Source organism: Leptidea sinapis, chromosome 35 (assembly GCF_905404315.1).
Source record: "Leptidea sinapis chromosome 35, ilLepSina1.1, whole genome shotgun sequence".
Lineage (NCBI taxonomy): Eukaryota > Metazoa > Arthropoda > Insecta > Lepidoptera > Pieridae > Leptidea > Leptidea sinapis.
This window is the reverse complement of record NC_066299.1, coordinates 1,753,360-1,775,409: the sequence shown is the minus strand read 5'-3', so window position 1 is coordinate 1,775,409 and position 22,050 is coordinate 1,753,360. Positions and strand designations below refer to the sequence as shown.

The 22,050-nt window shown below is 36.0% G+C and overlaps 1 protein-coding gene across 1 annotated transcript in view; it reads right to left on the bottom strand.

Moving 5' to 3' along the window:
* Window positions 1-8,278: 8,278 nt before the first annotated feature.
* LOC126975379 (3-hydroxy-3-methylglutaryl-coenzyme A reductase) overlaps window positions 8,279-22,050 on the bottom strand; it is a 48,442-nt gene continuing 34,670 nt past the window's right edge. The window contains exon 2 of the mRNA XM_050823251.1: window positions 8,279-15,981. Coding sequence (XP_050679208.1) covers window positions 13,443-15,959 — 2,517 coding nt within the window. The 5' untranslated portion in view covers window positions 15,960-15,981 and the 3' untranslated portion in view covers window positions 8,279-13,442. The remainder of the gene's footprint in view (window positions 15,982-22,050) is intronic.

The following is a 22,050-nucleotide window of genomic DNA, read 5'->3' as shown; positions in this document are numbered from 1 at the left end:
GTTTTTTATTATTACCATAAATCTTGTTAAATTCTAATGAAATATTCCTAAATAAAATCGAAAGCCAAATCAGTCTGAGTACTTTATTATTAATCAGTTAAATAAAGTCAGTAGGTAGCCAAAATTAAATACTATATAAACATTAAAATGAATACAAATTAAATTCTATATGAACATTTTAAAATTAAAGTAAAGCCCAACAAAATCCGCACATTTTATTTTCGCCGGACACAAAAATAAAAATCCTAACTATGGCTTTATCCGGACGCCTAGTAACTCTACTTATGATGCCTTTTTACAAGCAATGCATTCAAGATATGCTATAATATGTCTACATATCAGGACTACAGGGTTCGGAAATTACTTTACATAATAAGTAAAATACTCCAATTCCTTGTTACGCTCAATAGACGCCGCCCTACTAGGGATATGCTTAGATCAATGCAATACATGCGTAGATGTGGACGCAGTCTTCAAAATCTATGCCCAGCCAGAGATATACATGTTCCTACCCTAAAACATTCTCCCCTCCTGTTCGTAACACATAACCGGCATAAGGCAAAAAAATATGCTCAATTTTGTACCTGGGGTATAATATTAAATGTGCTGTGTCGCTCGGTCGAGATACCTACGTCTACAAGAAAGAAAAGGAGTATGAAGACCGGCTGCGCAGTCTCAAGGTGGTGGTAGAGTTCTTTGCCCTCCCCTGAATACAATGGATGGCCTGAGTATGAATGCTCTTGGAGAGATTCCCAGACTGTGGCAGAGCCGGTACCCCCTTGGTGTAATATCTCTTAATGAACCGCTGACATATGTCGCTGCTTCACGCTGTTTTTCTGTGCGAGTATGATACTTAATTTGAGTCTGGCTATAGTCATATGTCGGCAGCATGACTCATCCACTTCCGACACCTTTGGGTCCGGGACTCCCCTATTCTTTTTATGCCCCAAGCAAGCACAGGACAGTATTAACCCACCCTAAAACTATCGTGGAATCAGTGTAAGCGTCAACTTTAATAATGTTTCTTGGCAGAATACCTACTTTTAATTACATTTTCAAAATTCAAGCTAAGATATCTTTACTTTCTTGCTTAGTTTTAGCAGCTTTTCACCGCGATGTGTGCTCGCCCTTATAGTTAGTGACGACGCTATATACGGCACAAGAGTACAATTAGCTTTGATAAAGAATACACAACCTTACCACAAGCGCAGGGCGCATCACCTTCCACGAGGAGAATGTTTAGCTGGTGTCGTTCCTTTTTCTAATAAAAAAAAAACAATGTTCCAAAGTTCCATAAAAATATTTAACCTACACACTACAATCGCAACATTTGCCATGCTTGTGTATGCGATAATTTGCGACTGCAGAATAATTCCTCGAGATAATACGGCTTGGGGACTCAAGCTAAGAGCATCTTGCCATCTTAAAGGCCAGCAACGAATTCCTTTAGACTCTGGTATGAAAATAATGGAAGAAGCTCTATTTGCCCGATTTAATACTTATTAAAAAAAATTGAAATGGTCATTTGGCCATAAAATTTGTCATAAGACTGATGACTGTGAACATAAATCGATATTTACTTTGAGTGTATTATACCTAATTATGTGTGAAATGAGAGTTCAGGGATTTTCAATGTTTATTGCTGAATGATTACTGCAATATCTTCCATTCAGTTCAGGAAAACATCAAGTGAAAGATGTAATTTCCGATACCCGGTAGCCTGTCAAACACCTTGGTGCTTGAGACCTGATCCTGAGACGGGTGCGCACCAAAAATTTCCACCAAAGCGGAGAGGAGATGTGAGCTGTGAGTACTCTAAATCAGTCAAGTGAGGTGTACGAAAGGATGACGTCATCACGCCCGCCTACACGCTTCTCCGCTCTGCCACGCCGCTCCATCGCTGTACGCGGCACAGAATTCTATAGAAAAATGAGTCATCTCTTCTCCTCTCCGTTTAATCCATATCGCCGCGCCTCGCTCACCCGAAAGAGTTGTTATAAGCACAGCTCTCATCTCTCCGCTTTGGTGGAAATAACCTGACAGCTTCGCGGCTTATCTCCTCTCGTCTCCTCTCCTTTCCGCTTTGGTGGATACGATTGGCCTAAGAAGATTTACTTCAAAATTACCTTATACTGGAGCTTCCTTACAAAAAGATCATTGGATGTGGATGATGGATATGTTCAACACCTAACTGCAACCTTCTTGCAACATAATATATTTTGTCTCCCACTATAATATAAGTACAACATAATCTCCCACTATTGAAGTACAACAGACGCTATTCACGTTCATACTGTTTATAAAAAGTCTGATCCTTTGTATGTATAGAAAAACCCATATTTAAATGATACTCATTTAAATTGGAAACATTACGTGATCATTTGATGAATGATTAGTTTTGTATGCCTACAATGTGCCGAGGTAATCAATGCACGGAGCAGATATTCGGTTCAAAGACAAAGCAAACTACGCACAGTGGAATGATAATAATATAGACTCATGGACGTATTTAGAGAAAAAAAAGGTACCTAGTATAACGTAATAATATATTTTATTATTTCGTGCTGGCCATCTGTCTCTTGCTGTTAGACAACTTTTTTTTTAATAATCCTGTGCGGTACTGCATTGTAATAGGCATGATGTATCAATTACCATCACCTGAACGTCCTGCTCGTCTCGTCCCTTCTTTTCATAAAAAAATGTAAGTCTATAATTTCTCGAAATATTTAATATTATCTATATCGGCAGACTGTGAAACCTACCAGACGGAAGGAAAAACTCACAAAAGAGAAGCCACAGAGAGATAACAGATTTATTGTAATTTTTAAGCAGTGTTCGCAGAAACTACACGTTTTCATCTTCTGACAAACGGTACGAAACGAGCTGCAGGAAGTTCGCAAAGTGACAGCTCCAAAACGATTGGAAGAAGACTTGAGGCAGTAGCAATAAAATTACAGTAGCGTAACTCAGCGGTCTCCTTAAAATCTTATACCTACATCTATATCTGGATGTGTGGCGGGCCTCCACAGTGCGGTTTTCAAGGAGCTTTCTTCCACGTACTGCAAAGCTGTGGAATGAACTTCCTTGTGCGGTGTTTCCCGGACGATACGACATGGGTACTTTCAAAAGAAGCACGTACATATTCCTTATACAGCAACGCTTCTGTAATTCCTCTGATGTTGCAAAAGAATGAAGGCGGCTCGGCGATAATCTCTGAACACTCCTCCTTTTCCATAAAACAAAACCTACGTCTGGGCGTAGCGTTAGCGTTGGTACCTACATGCAAAAAGATACGCGGACGGCGCCGCGCAGCTTACTTAACTCAGACAATAGTTTTATCTCTCCAAGATTACTTAGCGGCCGTGTTTATCGTGTGTATGATGCGTGCGTCGATTTGACTACTATGATGTTAAAATACTGTTCTAACTTATATTATTGTATTGTGGAATAAGGGCTTATTCTCCCGCCATCGGCCCCTTGCTCACCGCAGCTCATCGAGTAGCTCGGGCCAGCTGTGCTTGTTCGCACCTAAATTGTGATAATGGCGATGGGGAAAAGTACTCTACTACATACTTAAGAAAGTAAGACGATGGAAGGATCAAGGTATAGAGATGACTTGGAGATAGCACTACTATAATACTTAGAGAAACATTGTTGGGAAGAGAGGCTTTATGGTGGAGGGTCAGTAATGGTGGTATGGGGAGAGAAACAACTTAAAAAGCGGGTCCCTGACTGCGATAGAATATGCAACAGACATTTTAGAGCTGAATGTGATGCGATGTCAATGTGAGTTGATAATAACATTAATTTATGTATGTAATAAAAAAAAACACATAAACTACTTGACCGGCACGGACTCCGCGCCGTGATATTAGCAAGTGAAGCACCTTTATGCTAGTGTGTGTGTGCGGTTACGGGGTATACCAGATACACAATTTTTTCTCCCTGAAATAATCATATATCCACAAATACTTTTATAGCATTGTTTTTACACTTTTAAACAACGCACGACGGCTTTTTTAGAATATTTTATTGCGATACAAACTGATCTGTCACAGACGATGGCAAATCTCATAATGCCGGCCGATCGGCTTGTATTAGTGTAAGTGTATGCGTGGGGCTATGTATTTACACGTTTACCGACTTGTTTTGGTGCCTCACTGTTATGTAAGGTTACACGGAGTCCTTCTTATTTTACTTGTCCGTGTTGACCGGTAGGTAATCCGATAATTTCACCAGTAGGTACAATGGTATTTTATGACTGAATAGTGGGCTGTATTAATAAAAATATTCTTAAATACTAGGATATGTAGAAAGTTTCTCTACGCAAATTTAAAATAACGTAAGGAAATATAGTACCCAACATTGTTTGCATCACTTTAATGTTTAAAAGAGATGCAACATATTTTATCTCTTACAATATCAAAATCAGACTGAGCTAAGTCGAGGCGAGCGACTAGTAATTAATTAAAAGGTAACTTAATGTCACCACATTCATTAAAACAAGATTGAAATTATTGCAATTTCTTAACCTTTTGATGAAACTATGTCGAATGTTATTTTTTAATAATTGAAAGCTATTTGAGATATCAACAAAGATCTTGACTAAAATATTTTCACAGAGTCTGACACTAGACATGAACTTATCTACTAGACTAGATATCTCAAATAGCTTTCAATTATTAAAAAATATAGAATAGCTAGTAAGTTACAAATATTTTGCAAATAGGTAACTTATACAACAATACAATGTAGGTAACATTATATTTAATTATATATTCAAATTCAAATATTGTTATTCAAAATAGGATCCAAAATAACTCATTGAACGTCAAAAACTACCACCCATTCAAAAGACTCAGACCTGAGAAGAATGGGCGCAAGAAACTCAGCGGCCTTTTTTATATATAGATAAAAATATGGATTACAATGTGATATCGTACAATGAACATTTATAGTTAAAGAGCCTGAGGGTGTTCGCTTTATTCCCAGTCTGTGGTGTCATTAAGAAAATCGTTTATGCTATAGTAGTAACCTTTCCCACACAAACGTTTTTTAACAATTCTTTTAAAGTTCGTAACACATTTGTTTTGTACATTTTCTGGGATCATATTGTAGAAGCATATACATCGCCCAACAAAAGACTTACTAACTCGACCCAACCGAGTAGTAGACATAACAAGTTTATGTTTGTTCCTCGTGTTAACAATATGAATGTCACAGTTTCTAGAAAATTCCTCAATGTGCTTATGAACATACAGATAACATTAGGTATATTATATATTTTTGGACCGTTCCTCTTCCTAATATATATAAATTATCTACCTAACCTTGTAGAAAAAAAGCACAAGGTATCTAGTATTGTTTGCGGATGACACTTCACTCATATTCAAAGTGAAAAGAAGCCAAGTTTTATATGACGAAGTAAACAATACTCTATCTGACATCGTGTTCTAGTTAAGGGCCAGTAACTTATAAATACGTGTTAACAAATGTCAAAAATGTAGATGCGAATATTTCATTAAACGGTGTGAAACCAGTGGAATCTGCTATATTTCTTGGCATTACTCTTGATTCCAAATTGCAATGGGGCCCACATATTCAACGATTGACGAATAGGCTTAGTTCTGCAGCATATGCGGATAAAAAATTAGACAATTAACTGACATAGATACGGCGCGAATAGTATACTTTATTTTCTTTCATAGTGTTATTTCCTATGGTATATTGTTATGGGACAGTGCAGCCGATATTTATACTATATTTGTGCTGCAGAAAAGGGCTATTCGCGCTATTTATAACCTAGGTCCTAATAATCAGAGATTTCTTTAAAGAAATAAATATTTTGACTTTTGCTTCTCAATTCTTGATAATGTTCTATATGTTCATAAGCATTGAGGAGTTTGCTATAAACTGGTGACAATCATAATGTTAACACGAGGAACAAACATAAACTTGTCATGCTTACTACACGGTTAAGTCGAGTTGGTAAGTCTTTTATTGGGCGATGTATATGTTTTACCATTGATCCCAGAAAATGTACAAAAAACGTGTTCCGAAATTTTTTTAAATTAAAAAACACAAACGTTTGTGTGGGAAAGGCATAAACGATTTTCTTAATGATACCACAGACTGGGAATGAAGCAGACACTCACTGGCTCTTTAACTATAAATTTTTATTGTACGATATTACATTGTAATCCATATTTTTATAAATAAAGCCCTCTTAGTTTCTTGCGCCCATTCTTCTCAGGTCTGAGGCAGTCTAATTTGAATGTTGACTTGAATGAAGTTTTTCAATAACCTTTCTATCGATAGTTTAACTTACTCTACTTCTAAGTAGACAAATCTATCCTTTTACGTCTAATTACATTTAAATAGCCTATCGATAGATAGATAAGATCTTGCCATTAAACGGTGATAGCAATATATCCGTAACTAGAGATACGTTATTGAAAACGGCCGAATGTGATTGTTTGTTTACTATAAGTTAAAAATAAATATTTTTTCTTTCTTTCAATTTAATACAATGATAACTTATGTGATAAATTAACAATTAAGTTGACCACCTCACTCATCAACTTTTAATTTAACTTATACTAGTGTAATGCATTCATAATAGCTTTCACTATCTAAGCAATATTAATACCTACTTAACTATTAATATTTAATTGACATCACATAAGTGTTTAAGAATTTAAATGAACCTAATGTAAAAGTAAAAAATAAAACAAAGTCTAATATGGCCAAGTACGTCTCTACAATATTGAAAAAGAAGCAATTTATGTACCCAATAGTTTTTTTTATGAAAGTAAGGGACGACACGAGCTGGACGTTCATTTGATGGTAATTGATACGCCCTGCCCATTACAATGTAGTGCCATTCTTGAATAACACAAAAATTCTGAGCGGCAAAACTAATGCGCTCGTCAGTTTGAGTTTCACTACCTACGGCGCCCTTCAGACCGAAACACAATAATGCTAACATATTACTGCTTCACGGAAGAAATAGGCGCCGTTGTGGTACCTATAATCTAGCCGGCATCCTGTGCAAAGTAACCTCCCACTGGTATGTGTTTTATAGTTTAAGCTTAGGGTGGCCCGTGTGGGTTGGCGAAGGCAGACTTATTAGAAACAGAAAACTTATGACTCGTTCAGCAGAAACACAAACTATTGTGTTTTTTGCGAAATTAATGTTTCAGTGTGTAACTCGGTTTTATTACGGGTTAAAACTTTATGAAGGGTAGTAATCAGAAAAAGTTTTTACCAAATTTGTACGATGTATAAAATTGGCATTGACAGCATTGAAAGAGTTCTTGAGGCGATTTTAAGAACTGCTAGTAAGCATGTTGCTACAACAACGGCATGTGGGCTCGTTGTATGCAGCAAATATTACTACTTCAGTTCTTCAAAATATAGATCTTTATAAAATAATGGTAAAACATACAGTTGTCACTTTTAATCGAGTGTCCTTAAATTTATGGGGTATTAACTATGGAGTGTCGCTTCGTTGTGTGTCTTCTACCGCATTTATCACGGGGAGCTGTTTAACCTGATTCCGACGAATTTCACCGCCCGACACGCCACAAGTTAGGAAATCATCCCCACCATCTAGATATGTGGCGATCCTCCTCAGTACGGTTTTCAAGGAGCTTTCTTCCACGTACTACAAAGCTGTGGAATGAGCTTCCTTGTGCGGTGTTTCCGGGACGATACGACATGGGTACCTTCAAAAACAGCGCGCACATCTTCCTTAAAAGCCGGCAACGCTCCTGCAATTCCTCTGGTGTTACAAGAGAATGTGGGCGGCGGTGATCACTTCAACACCAGGTGACCCGTACGCTCGTTTGTCCTCCTATTCCATAAAAAAATCGAGCATGATATGTCACGAGAACTGAACCAAATAACGATGTTCATCTACAATATATTCAGCAATACTCACTAAATACCTTTACTTACAGTATAATTCTAGTGTAATATAATAATGAAATATACTTATAATATAATTCATTATTATAAATATTATATTTAATTAAGAGTAATTAAGTATCAATTCCTTTAGAGCAATTAAATAATTATCGTATATTGGACGCATCAACCTTTAGAGCTTGAATTCATTGTTTGTGTAAGGATGCTTCCTGAACGTGATGGTCGTGATTACTGTCATAATTAGTAATAGCATTCAACAAATATAATGATTTATTGGCACCACAAGCAGCACCCGTTCACGAGTTGACGCATGGACCAGCGATATCATAATGATGGAAAATAAAACAAATTTTAGTTATTAAAATACTTTATTAGATTAAGTTGACTGCCTCACCCATAAAACGAGAAATAAATAATTAAAATTTTCTTAACATTCGTAAACTATCATATCAGTCTAATGTACTATTAATAGCCCTTTGGGTTAACGTTTCATTGAAAAAGTAAGGATACCAACAATATATAACTCATTAATACATTTATAAATAATAAATATAATATACAATAAATACACTTACTTATTAAGCTTAGGTTTAATAAAACTGAAGACAATAATTTCCATTAAATAAATGACGACAAAGTTTTGAATTTATATTATTTGCGAACTTTAGAAATTTTAAAAAGGGATTACTTAGAACAAAGAAATAAACCGAAACTAGAGACTAGGTTTGCAATAATCGCAAAAGGATTGCACCAGAAATGTTGTAATTTTAATGTTTTAGTAATTTATTTAATTCTACTATCGCAAAAATACCTGGTTCGTCCATTATAACATATATTTAAATATTACAACAATGTTTTATTCACCTGCAAGGTTGCCATGTTGAAAGAACTCTAATACATTGATATTAGCAAAATAACGCAGTCAACAAGGTTATATTTGCACAAGAACTTCCATGGAACACCAATCACTCTAGCATTGGCAGTCACTAGATGGCGTTAATGCATACCCGTGAAGCGGTGAATAACTTTCTATTACATGCACTGTTACAATATGGACCGAACTAATAGAAATTCACTCGCCGGCATTTCCAGGTTGCCAGATCACGAACAACTTATTCTAATATTTGGTTACAGATTCTTTTTTTGTTTATCGGTGCTTATGGCTCAAACAAAGGCAGTTGTTAACATCATGGATTCCAGGATTCAATTTTTTTTATGACAGTAAGGGACGAGACGAGCAGGACGTTCAGCTGGTGGTAATTGATACGCCTCCCACTGGTAAATAGTCAATTAAATTTGGCGTGCTGATTGTACCTATATCAGAATAGCTGTTGCTTACATCACAAATATGACTGATTTTTTACGTCATACCTATAGGTAAAAATAAAATAAGATAAGGCAAGTTGAAAATATATAAATGCACAAATTGATGCTATTGGCAAATCTTGAACATTTTTAGCGACACAGATAAGAGCTGAAAAATTAGGACAAATTGGTGAAGATTGGTCTCTAGCAACAGTCAAGGAAACGTAGTTTGCTGGTAATGGAGCGAGATGATTCGACAAGTCAGGCGATATTTAAAATTCGAGGAAGAAAAGTGGTCAAATAAAGTATGTCACGTTTATTTTCGTTAAAACTAAGTCATATTTTGGAAATAATCAGTTGCTAGTTTACATACGATGTTCTTGCGTTATAATTACGAGTAATAAAATCTTACTGAGAGTCATATACGTGATTACATTATATAAATTAATTACACATAATTAAAAGAACATTAATTATTGGGTACTTATTCCAAGTAAATTGCATGAAGATGCACGCAGTTCTAGTATACCTATTCCATAAAATCATTGTAGTTTTACCGAGGATCAGAGTCTGTTAGATATGCATTAAATTATGGTCAACTATTAATAAAAAATAATTATATTCGTGCGCATTTAAATTCAAAAATCGCCTCACAGCATGATGACCAAGGTGATAGTGGTGGGATGATAACTTGGACGTGGCATTAAGGGATCAGTTCAAAACTTCAACCCGAAGGAGGGGATCCCTCCGTAAATTTCAGAATAGGGTTTACTTCATAATGATAACACACAAAATACTGACCCCACCCTAAACGGGAAACTAGTAAACTTTCTTTTTTATGACCATAAGGGACTAGACGAGCAGTACGTTAAGCTGATGGTAATTGATACGCCCTGCCCATTACTATGCAGTTCCGCTCAGTATTAATGAAAAACCCAAAAATTCTGAGCGGCACTACAATTGCGCTCGTCACCTTGAGACATAAGATGTTAAGTCTCATTTGCCCAGCAATTTCATTTGGTACGGCGCCCTTTCGACAGAAACACAATAATGCTTACGCATTACCGCTTCATGGCAGAAGAAGCGGCGTTGTTGTGCCCACAATCTAGCCGGCATCCTGTGCAAAGGAGCTTCCCACTAGTCAACTCAATACACAAACGATCCTTGAAGATTCGCAATTTGAGAATGATTTTTATTAGTGTTGGTCCGGGAACATTATTGTTATAACCAAACGAGTTCCTGTAAATCCAGGTCATGTTCATCATAAAAATAAATTGTTTTCGGAACTCAGTCATCATATATAATTTCAACTCAATCGTTTGAGGACACCGGATTTAAGATTTGGCCAGAACAAAAACAGCAAGTTAAATCAAAGTGTGCAAAAAAAAAATTCACGAGAAAACACTCGATAAGTGGTAACTTTTGAATGCAGAACAACAAAGAGAAGGATAAAAACTCTATGTTCATGCCTTTTGGTCACTTATCTTTAACTATTAACGCTTGCTTAACAACTGTGTTCTCTGAAGGTCCTGTGAGTCCGACATTGCTAAATACTTTACGACACTCACTCGCTGTGACGATCATAATAATATATTCTTTCATCTCACTATTTTGATTGTATCTGATATTGCAAAATATTTTAATAAATATTAAATAGAGTTTTTGTTTTGAAGAAATATTTGTGATCTTGAAAAGTAGAAGGTCAAACCGTTTCAAATAAGAATCACAGATATTATAATCTCGTTATTTCCACACAGAATTCGCATAAACCAAAATTGACCGATAGGCCGTTCAAAGCTATTGTTTGCCAAAGATTGTACTACGAGGCCATCTTTTTACTACCTAGTTAAAATAAGAACCCAGCCTGTTTAACCTTATACGTCTGCTAAGCTATTAAAACCAATTTGATCTAAAGTATCTACATTTTGCAGAACGCAAATTTGAAATATTTATCGAATGTATAGTGATTTGACAGTTTAATTTAATACAGGTAACCCGGAAGCATAACTGCGCATGAGGCGCTGATATAAAGTATACGATTATTACTTATTAAGATTTTCTTGTTCCTTATTAAAACCCGGAATACGTACAAAAACATAGCAACATCAAACACTTAAATTTATCATGTATTATTAACACCCGCCGCAGACGGTAGTGAAAACGAAAATTATTTTTGGAAAACACCGCACGAGGCTGCAATGCGGAAATAAATTTACATATCTTTTATCAAGATTTGTGCTGAAGAAATGATCAATTTACTCATAACTGTGGAAATATGGCTTGAGTAGTTTTTTTTGATCTGATGGAAAGACATGTGCAATAACGAACGAAGTGATTAAAATGAACAATGGAATAGGTAAGTAATATCTTTGTGTGGTATAGAGTTACCACCGACTATGCGACTTAACAAATCTAAGATAGAACACAGTGCCTGTCTCTTCTGGACAAAACCATCGACGACTCGAAAACGACTGATGTATGAAAGTGTGCAAATTATAATTCTTGGGTAAGATCACACGGTAATTTGTGCCCCATTTGGGGACAGTCTATCCAAGTACCTGAATACCACCAGACCGTAGATGAAAGTTATACATCATCTCAATGTATTTATAATTTAAATAAAAGCATAAAATGTCAAATCAAAATTCATATTGCAAATTATGTCCAAATATTCAAATCAGCTGTATATATAAAATTATTCTGAATTTACCAATAGAGCTATACGAAAACTATTACGTTGTAACAGATCTTGAGACGTCACCAGAGAAACGTGGGGGTCATTTAATGTCAGTGATTTCGGGTCTTATACGACGACCTTGACCTACGACGCAACATGTAATCCGTAACCCGAGATATTCTGTTTTCCCAATCTAAATTAAGATAGTTAAGACAGAATAATTAGTATACAGCTTTCTAACATAAATAAAACAGTTAAGTTTTTTACCTAACAAACGAAAAATCGCCTACATACTACAGAATATAATATTATGTCACATTTACTCTCCAAAAGACGCCTTTGACACGTACATATTATATAGAATTAAAACTAATATTTATAGGAAATTAGTATTGATTAGTTGTGCGTAAATAAAGTAGGAGTTATATAGAATCTGTATGTCCAATTGACTAAATCGCTTCTCGTTATCAATCGGGTTGAGCGTACCGCAAATATTAAAGTTACATAAATACATAACGGTAATCATATAAAGACAAAAATTGGTCTCTAATCTCTTAGAATTAAGAATGGAAGCACATATTTTAGTATACCCCGCTCGGGGTCCCACAGGGTACATGTGTAAGCCTCGTACCATTCAATGACTACAGCGAACAAAATTACTACGCTAAACTAATACTAATAAAAGCCCAACTATAAAACTTGTTTACCAACTAATTAAGTAGATATCTACTAGTGATGATCGATGAAATCCGTACTAATTAAAATTTCCAGATGAGTAAGAAATCTAAAGTAGAAACAAATAGCTATCTGCATCAATACACTTTCAAGTGAGACAAGACGTCAAGTTCACAGAAGTGGTCACTTGGAAGAGAAGGCCAAATTGGCCTCTAAAAAGCTTTGTGTACAACGATGAACAGGAAAGCGCACTGGTGTAACTAATTTTTCAGTTCAATGCCAAGATTACGTGAAATAATTTGCGATAACATCATCAATGAGACGCTGATTCAATAACGGATTTCAATCGCTCGTCATTTGTAAAACAGAAATTTACACAATTTTGTGACAACGCACTGAGCGATGCTGATAAGTATGATTACAGTAAAATCATCTAGATTAAACCCGTCATGATATGCTATAAATTAACTACGTTAGGTTTTGTCATCTGGTTTCTACAAAATAATGGACGCAAGATATACTTTAACCGTAACTAAATAGCAAGGTATAATCTCTAGTATTAGAATTCCATTAAATGATTTTCAGTTTGTTTGTGATTTTGTATGAATTATGATTTGCTATCAACTTCTTCTTTCTAACATCAGTAATTAGATAACAATATCAAATCACTTAAAAAAATTGCATGATAATTTTATATGGTCGTTTATGAAAATGAAGGTTCTCTAGGCTATTAGTACGGTGATAAAATGAAAGTGTACACATACAGATTATATTTCGAGTTTGTATGCCTCATATAATACGTTTCTGAGCAAATAGGCAGAAGTATTTCGAGGCTTCATGTCATGACCAAGTTAAGCTATAACTGCGGAACTTTCAGAGTGAGTTCGGTCGTAGACGCAGCTTGATTAATATTGATCGCCGATCGATTGTGTCGCATGTGTGACTTGACTAAATCTGAATTCACAAGAGCAGCCATTAAGCTCAATTCGCCAGCTAAAACTGTAGCGCAAATCAAGGATCCTAGCTTAGCAGAATTTTCTGCGGGTCGTTCGGCCGCTCCTCTAACACCAAGGATATCTAAGCACGCGCTTTGACCTGTCAAAACGGTGCCACCACCTACTGTGCCCACCTCCAGAGAGGGCATTGTGCAAGTCACGTATAGATCTTCACCAGTATCACCGCAAACCTCCATGCTAGTCGAGCAGTTACTACTTGTAATGTTTTGAGCTGGGTCTTGTCCAGTAGCAATAAATATCGCAGTTACCATATTAGCTGCATGCGCGTTGTTTCCTCCAATGGAACCAGCTAAAGCGGAACCAGACAGATTTTTTATTTTATTACATCTAGCCAAAGTTCTAGCATCGGTTTTAAATATATTTCGAAGACTATCGCTTGATATAGTTGTTTCGCAGACAACACGTTTACCTCTACCTTTAACCCAATTGATGGACGCCGCTTTTTTATCTGAACAATAATTTCCGGAAAGACTGATAACTTCCATATCAGGGAAATAATTTTTGAGGACTTTGAGAGCATTTTCGGCACCTTTTGATACCATATTCATTCCCATAGCATCTCCGGTGGTTGCCCTGAATCTAAGGTACAGAGTTGCACCATCTACACCGATATGAATTTCTTGAAGACGTGCAAATCTCGACGTGGAATCGAATGCTTCTTTAACGAGATCATAGTTATCTGTGTTGTTTAACCATTGACGACATTCGTGAGCTCGTACGACGTTAGGAAGTTTAACTGCCGGCGCTCTGGTCATACCAATGTCCTCAACAACGCTTGTTACGCCTCTCTGTCCGATAGCCTTGGCACCCCTATTTGTCGAAGCAACTAAAGCACCTTCGGTTGTCGCCATTGGTATCATATAAGGCTTACCATCTACTACTAAAGGACCAGCATAGCCTACTGGAATACCAACAAAGCCGATAACATTTTCGCAGCAGGCATTCATTACTTTACTGTAGTCATAATTTAAATAAGGTAGACTTTTAACAGCGTCTCCAGTTTGGAATCTTGAGGCTATCACCTTTCTACGCAATCTTACTCCCCGCAGTGGATCTGCTAATACTGTCTCAAGCCTATGAAGTGGTATATGTGATTGTTCGACAAGCATTATGATTTCTTCGTCAGTAAGAGCTGATGCGAGTCCTTCAGACCGGTATATTTCGAGACATTCAGCCATTGGTCGTCTTTTAGCATTCAACTTCGTAGCAGAGGCACTTGGTGAAAGTGTAGGCCATTCGGTTTCATCATAACCAATTAAATCGTCTGTTTGAACGCTGATATCAGCTTTTGGATCTTCACCAATAGTAAAAACTGGTTTTTCACTTGGAACCACTTCTTTAACAGTCATATCTTCCATATCAATCACCCAGTTTCTTGTTTCTTCAAAAAATACAAATTTTATAATTAAAGCGCACAGTAATGTTGCAATGACAATGTAGTCGGCGCTTACTGAAAACCATTTAACATATGAATCCAACAAAACATTATCGTGAGGTAATGGATTGGAGTTGTTGCTGAGCGATCCATCTAACATACCGCTATCCCTTGTCCAAGGCCACCTGCTCGTTAAATGCACGCAGAGAAGACCAGCAGCCATAATCATCTTTACTCTCTGCACAACTGGGTTTGGTTTTAAATCCGCCTCCATGAATGGGTTGTCTGTTGATAACTCCTTCTTTCCTGAAGCAAAGTCTGCCACCAATGACAAGCACGCTGGATAAAACGTCACGAAGACTAGGTAGTCGACCAATAATGCTAGGCAAGCGAACGTGCACATATGCTCCAGTCTAGGTACACCAGACAATCCTCCAACGCCAACCAGTAGAGCTGCTAAAAGTGTGTCTAAAGTTGCTGTTGGTCCAAGCAAAGAAAGCGCTTTTCCAACCCTCTTTCCCTGATCGTCGCCGGCGCTCCAACCGGCCTTCGCCATTCGCGCACCTCTCGCAACGTCAGTTACAAGCAAAAACAAGAACGGCGCATCCTTTATGCTAGCCAGCTCCGTCCAAAACAAACTTGCCAGAGCCGAAGTGAAAATGAAGCTAGCGAATGTTGAAAACACGCCAGCAATTATTAATAGGTATTTTGATGCAATCTTCTGCAGGTTTGACACTTGGTAGTAGGCGTACAGCAGTGCGGCACAGCGGACTATCGTCATGATGACAGCGTCTGCAGCCTGGTACTCAGCTTCGAGACCCGGACAAGCTCTGGCCCAGCCTGCGCATCTCTCTGATCTGGTGGCGTGGTTGGCGTGCCGTTCGACACTTGCGGCACACGCGAGCAACGCCAAAGTCGCCACAATGACTTCCCATTGATGTTTGGCGCAGAACTCGCCGTGTGCGTCCCAGACTTTCATCATGATGACTATTTTGGTCGAAAACCTGTAGACAACAGAAAAAAAGAATTTAGTATTATAACTATATTGTTTGTTAGTTTGTAGATCTAATTTTAACCAACGTGGAGCAGTCTGTATCAATATTAATAAAATAATCCAATAAAGGAACAAATGTAACAAATAAAAAACTACCCACATATTTGGTCGTTATAAATGACTCACTTTCGTCCCATTCGTCTCATTTGGAGAACGTATGTAGTATAAACAATTGTTTCTACCTATTAGATCTGAACAAAAAATTATAAAGGTAGATAATTAAATAAATTAAACAATTTTTTAGTCCGTGACAAAGCACTTACTGAGTGCGTGCTCAGTGTTTTTATGTCACTTCCAATAAAATATACATTTATAGTATGGATTTATATTCAAATAAGACTCAAATTGAATGATTTAACAATCAAAGACGAGCTGAAAAATAAGTGGAAATAACTTTTTGTATTTTTTAAGAATCCTGAGCACGGTACTGCAATTGGCTGGGGTTATTCCTTACCGTCAGTTGAACTTATTATCTGGATAAATGTTAGCATAAGATAAGGCTTGATAACTCTATTTTCATTCACACAAATATTTTTCTGGTTGGAATCCCAGATTCAGAGAAAAACAATTTCTAATAATGTTAGGTAAGGTTGGGAAGAAGGTAGCGCTCGTTTGCATGAACTTTACTCCCTATGGTGGGTGGTACCTACAGTTAAATTAAAAAAAAAACGACAAACGATGCGTGACTCGAACCCGCGACCTCTCGCGTTACGTGCGAGCGCTCTTCCACTGAGCCAACGGTTCGACTGATGTGTCGTTCATAAATCTTGATTTGTCTTGTTTAACTCTCAGGTTCATCCTACAGTTATTCTGAACCATATACATATACCTTTAAATAAGTAACTAATCAAATAAATAATCTAATTAAATAAATAATTAGATACATTATAACAAACAATACATAGTACTAAGTTATTAATTCATAATGGTCCGCTAACTTTAAACAGCCGCTAAGGAGTGTCATTCTCATTCTGACTTAGGTCAATAGAAGAAGACAGAGTGAGAAATGTGAGAATGCTTTAAGTTAGCAGACTATAATGAATAAGGGGGTTAGTATATACGGAGTAAATATAATTACTATCTCAACTCGACGTAAAAACACAAAAGAACGGCATGGGATTGAAATCAAATACAAATTTAAATATTCTTTTCTGTTTACGAAGTACGTGTAGGAAGCGTGTAGGTACTTAGTATGCAACACCAGAGGAAAACCGTAGCGTCTTGTCAAGAATGAAATAATTCGATCACAAAAAATAACACAGAAGTGAAAAAAAAAGTGTGTGTGTACTTATGTATGCACGCAAGAAGTAATACTCCTTTGGCCTAACAAAGCAAAAATCTTTAAAATTATTTATTCCTCGTGCTATTCTACGTTTGTAGAAAGAACAATATTGTAGAAATCTTGCAACGATGGCTTTGACAATTAATTATTTAATAACGAATACGGCTGTACGGGCTTGAACCATTTGCCTATCCTAATAATTGACGAACAAACCAAAAAAAAGAAGTAACGAATGTCGTAATTTTCTTACAGTTATTTTTAACCGCAAGGAAATTTTATTGATTGGTTTATTATTATTATTTAGTTTATGTTGTGGTACACGCGTACTCTGTTGCAGATTTATGACTAAACTATGTGAATACTTTGTTAACGTCTAACAACATTATTGGTCATTCCAATTCAAATATTTTTATTCATAATACGATATGAAATTTCACTATAATTGCATTTATAATGTCAAAAACTACTCCAAAAAGTATCCCTCAGACCTGAGAAGAACGGACGCAAGAAACTCACCGGGCTTTTTTATATATAAAATTTTGTTGCAATCAAACTATAATAATAAAATAAAACTATGTAACTATAATAATAAAATAAATATAACAATAAAACTATTTAAAATAGCCTGAGGTCAATCGATTTAATTAAGAAGTTATTCCACAAATGTCCTCTAGTAATAGTGTGAAGTGATATCTATATTCAGGATATTTATTTAGCTAGTCACAATGCCAATACCTGAGAACCGGTAATTATGGTAACCAAGATGTCAGAGTATTTAGCTAGTCACAATGCCAATACCTGAGAACCGGTAACATCAAAGATAAACATACCAAAAATAAACATCGAATTAGAATAATCTTGAATTGTATGTGAGCTCAATTAGATTGTTACTAATTGTTTAAGCACTGGACGAGGCCAAAAAGTGCAACTCTACCACAAGGTTGCTGTCTCTAATATTACAAATAATAACAACGATAATCAAAAACAGGAACAAAATCATTTTTCATTTCTCATCTGATTGTAAATAACTCGGCTCACAAAAAGTGATACGTTATCAACTCATCAGTTATAGTGTCAAAGTCAAAAATATTATATGAGCTATGACATAATAGATACTAACAAAATAGCAATGAATTTTATTCGTCGCGCGTGTAGGTATATTTAGTTTCATTACGCGTATAAATCGCAAATCACTCAACTTCACGCAAACCGCAATGGAGACTTACTAAGATTTTTTTTAAATAATTTTAATAACCAGTAGACTTTTAAAATCAAATACAAATATTATAATTCAAAATAGTATATAAAATCACTTATTGCAAGTCAAAAACTACCACTCATTCCAAAAGAAAACCTCAGACCTGACAAGAACGGGCGCAACAAACTCAACGGGCTTTTTTTGATCATAAAAATATGGTTACAAAGTAATATCGTACAATTAAACTTATTATTTAATAGCCTGAGGGTGGTCGCACCATTCCCAATCTATGTTATCATTAAGAAAGTCATTTATGTTATAGTAACCTTTACCACACAAAGTTTTTTAACAATACTTATGAATATCGTAATACTTTTGTTTTGAACATTTTCTGGGATCTTGTTGTAAAAGTATATACATCGCCCCACAAAACACTTACTAACTCGATTTAGCCGAGTAGGTATTCTAAGTTTATTTTAAAGGCCGGCAACGCTCCTGTAATTCTTCTGGTGTTGCAGGAGAATGTTGGCGGACGTTCGTTTGGCCTTCTCATCTATAAAAAAAGCCCTTATATCGCTACAGTACGAACTCTCCATATTTGAAATTATATGTTATTTTATTTATAGTATGAAAGCCAGCATCGAACGTAGTTATACTTCAAAGTTCCATATTATCTTCCTGTGGCATGTGGATATTCTTATTATCTTGGTGATACCGGTCCTTGATAAGTGTACATAGAATCAATTTAATCTAACGTTTTGAATTGGGTGAAAATCACCTACTAAATTATGTTAGTTAGATGAGAGGGCATGGATTTTTGTAGATCTTTGGATGGATGTTTGTATTTCTTTCTAAATGACTGCCCCAAATTTAATTAAGTATTCCAATTCTTCAGCTTGAAGTCATAACCTTTCGTTAAATTAATGGATGATGGGTTGTCTCCATGTACCCGTAATCAATTGTTGTTATATAAGTTCTTGGTTCTATTATTCTAATGTTTTCATCATCTATAGAGTCACTTGACGACATTTTAAAAAAGGAAATCACATTTAAAATTTTATTGACGGAATGGAGAGTCTATGATTTTCTACTATTTGTAACTTACAAGGGATTTTTGATAAACAAATCAAGAATGTAAACAAGTGTCAAAATATACATGTGAAATAAATACTGATCCTTGTAACTCGTAATTTACACGTGTAGGATTGCTAAACACATATTTGTAGCTATAATTTTTTTTGGCAGGAAATATGCTTATTAATTTTTAATCAATTTTAAGATGTTAATAATCAAATCAGAGACATCTTTTATATTCAACATTAATAATCACTTATGCCTTCGACTTAAGAAGAACGAGCTTAAGAAAATCTGCGACATGGTGATAATATGTATGTCAAAAGGAGCTCCTTTTTACATACATCTTTTTTCATACATATTATCACCATGTTGGCCAGGAAAAGGCATTGATTACGATCTTCCATTTGCCGGCAGACATAGTTTTCTGGCTTTTTCTTCATCATCCAGTATTTCATGTTCATGTTCTTGTTTTGGATACTATTATTCTGGCCCTTATACATTCCCGACCTGATCGTGGAATGTATGCCTAGCTCGAACTTCCCCAACTTTTATTATAAACTCATAACTAGCCGCTTCCCGCCCGCTTCGATGGTCGAATTTTAAAAGGAAATAAATTAATGAAGTAACTAGGATAAATTTCGCATCGAATGGTGGTAGTTTCATGTCGATACGATCAGTGGTTTAGGCGTGAAAGAGCCTCCATATAGAAGATGTAGTAAAAGTAAATGTATTTCAAGAAATAGCCTTGTTACTACTATTACCACACTAACATCTCTTTAGACTTATTTTGAATCCATTGCAATAACGACTCTTTTGCAAATATGGAATAACATCTCAAACTTTTTAACTGCCGTGTGGAAGCATCATAAGACAAGCGCCAATAACTCGCTCGTTAAATCTGTCCTTGAGGGTCGATCGCCTCTGTTGCAACTAACAAGTTCGACTGTGGGTCCATTGATTCCTACCATCATATTGTCCAAACGGCCTTGAGGACCGCGACCTTCTGAGTGGCACAACCGACAGTGTCAACACAGACCGGTTAGGAATTTAACATGGGTGTGCTACGATTAATTTTATCGCTAGAGTAAAATTTAAGAAATCATTGTGTAACCATTAACATCGGCGTGCTAATGGAAGCATTGGTATTCCCGTAACGGGTTCAATTTCCATTCACTTCTTTATGATCAGTAGTGACGAGACGACGATAAAACCCTCCCTGCCTACTTCACTACCGCTAAGGATTTTCGAAAACTCAAACTGTGAGTCGGTCCTCCAAACCGACATACAAAAGGTGCTTGCACCATACTGCAAGGAGGCCGTATAATCTAGCAGCTATTCTGTGCAAAGGAATCTTCTAATGGTAAATGCTAGCATGTTTGGGAGTAACTTATCAGTTCTTCTTCCCATGTCAAAGCCCCTTTACGAACTGATGTAGCTTCATGGCGTGTACCAAGTGTTGTTGCAATATGTTAGGTTATTGTCACTCCTTGTGGTAAATGAATATATTTATATTTCTATTCCAATCCCAGGACAAAGTTAGCACGTTCCAGACTAGATACTGCTTAATCAGTAGCCACGCGTCCATAGGCACGACATACCGATTTAGGGAGAGGAGTAAGGATCGTGGTAACAATAGTTCGGTTGTTGTTTCGCTTTCGTGCATTTACACACTACCAGATTGGCAGCAGGTGGATGCCCTTGATATTAACAGAACAATTACGGATAGTTATGAAAGTCTTGTAGAAAATAAAATACTGACTGATCTTTCACATGAAAATGTTGTGGTAAATGTTGCAGTTAATTCTGCTAAAATTCACACATCTGCAATAAATGCCGCTTAAATGCTAATTACAATAATAATATGGTGTAGGGCCTAATACATTTCCTTGAGGGACGCCGTTGATACATCTGAGTCCTCACTGATACTAATCTAAACTTACTGTCCTTATGTTTTTATTTTATTCCTATCGGAAAAGTAAAGAAAGTGGTGCTCTCCGATTTCCGATACTCTGTAGCTTACATAAAAGGTTGGGAACAGAGACGATGTCAAAAGTTTTTTCAGATAATTAGGCTTTTTAGATTCCCACACTTTAAAAATAAATCACTATCATAAAATGCGAGATATTGCCATTTCATTATAATTTTTTTTCATGTTGGAAACAATAATAAAATAGAAGATCAACTACATGCTTTGAATCGAGAAAAAGTAAAAAAGTAAGTTATTAACAATAATTGATTGAATAATCAAATCGATTAATTAATTGTTATATTATGTACATAATAAATAATTAGTTGCTCTAAATTAATTACTGATTGACCAATGCAAAACCTAAATTTGAAACTATACCTCTAAGAGGGTGAAACTATGGGTTGAAAGTTTATATGTTTATGTTAAAGCTTTTTATATAAAGTTAAGGAAAAAAGATTACAAATAAATATATATAAAAACTCTATAAGTATAC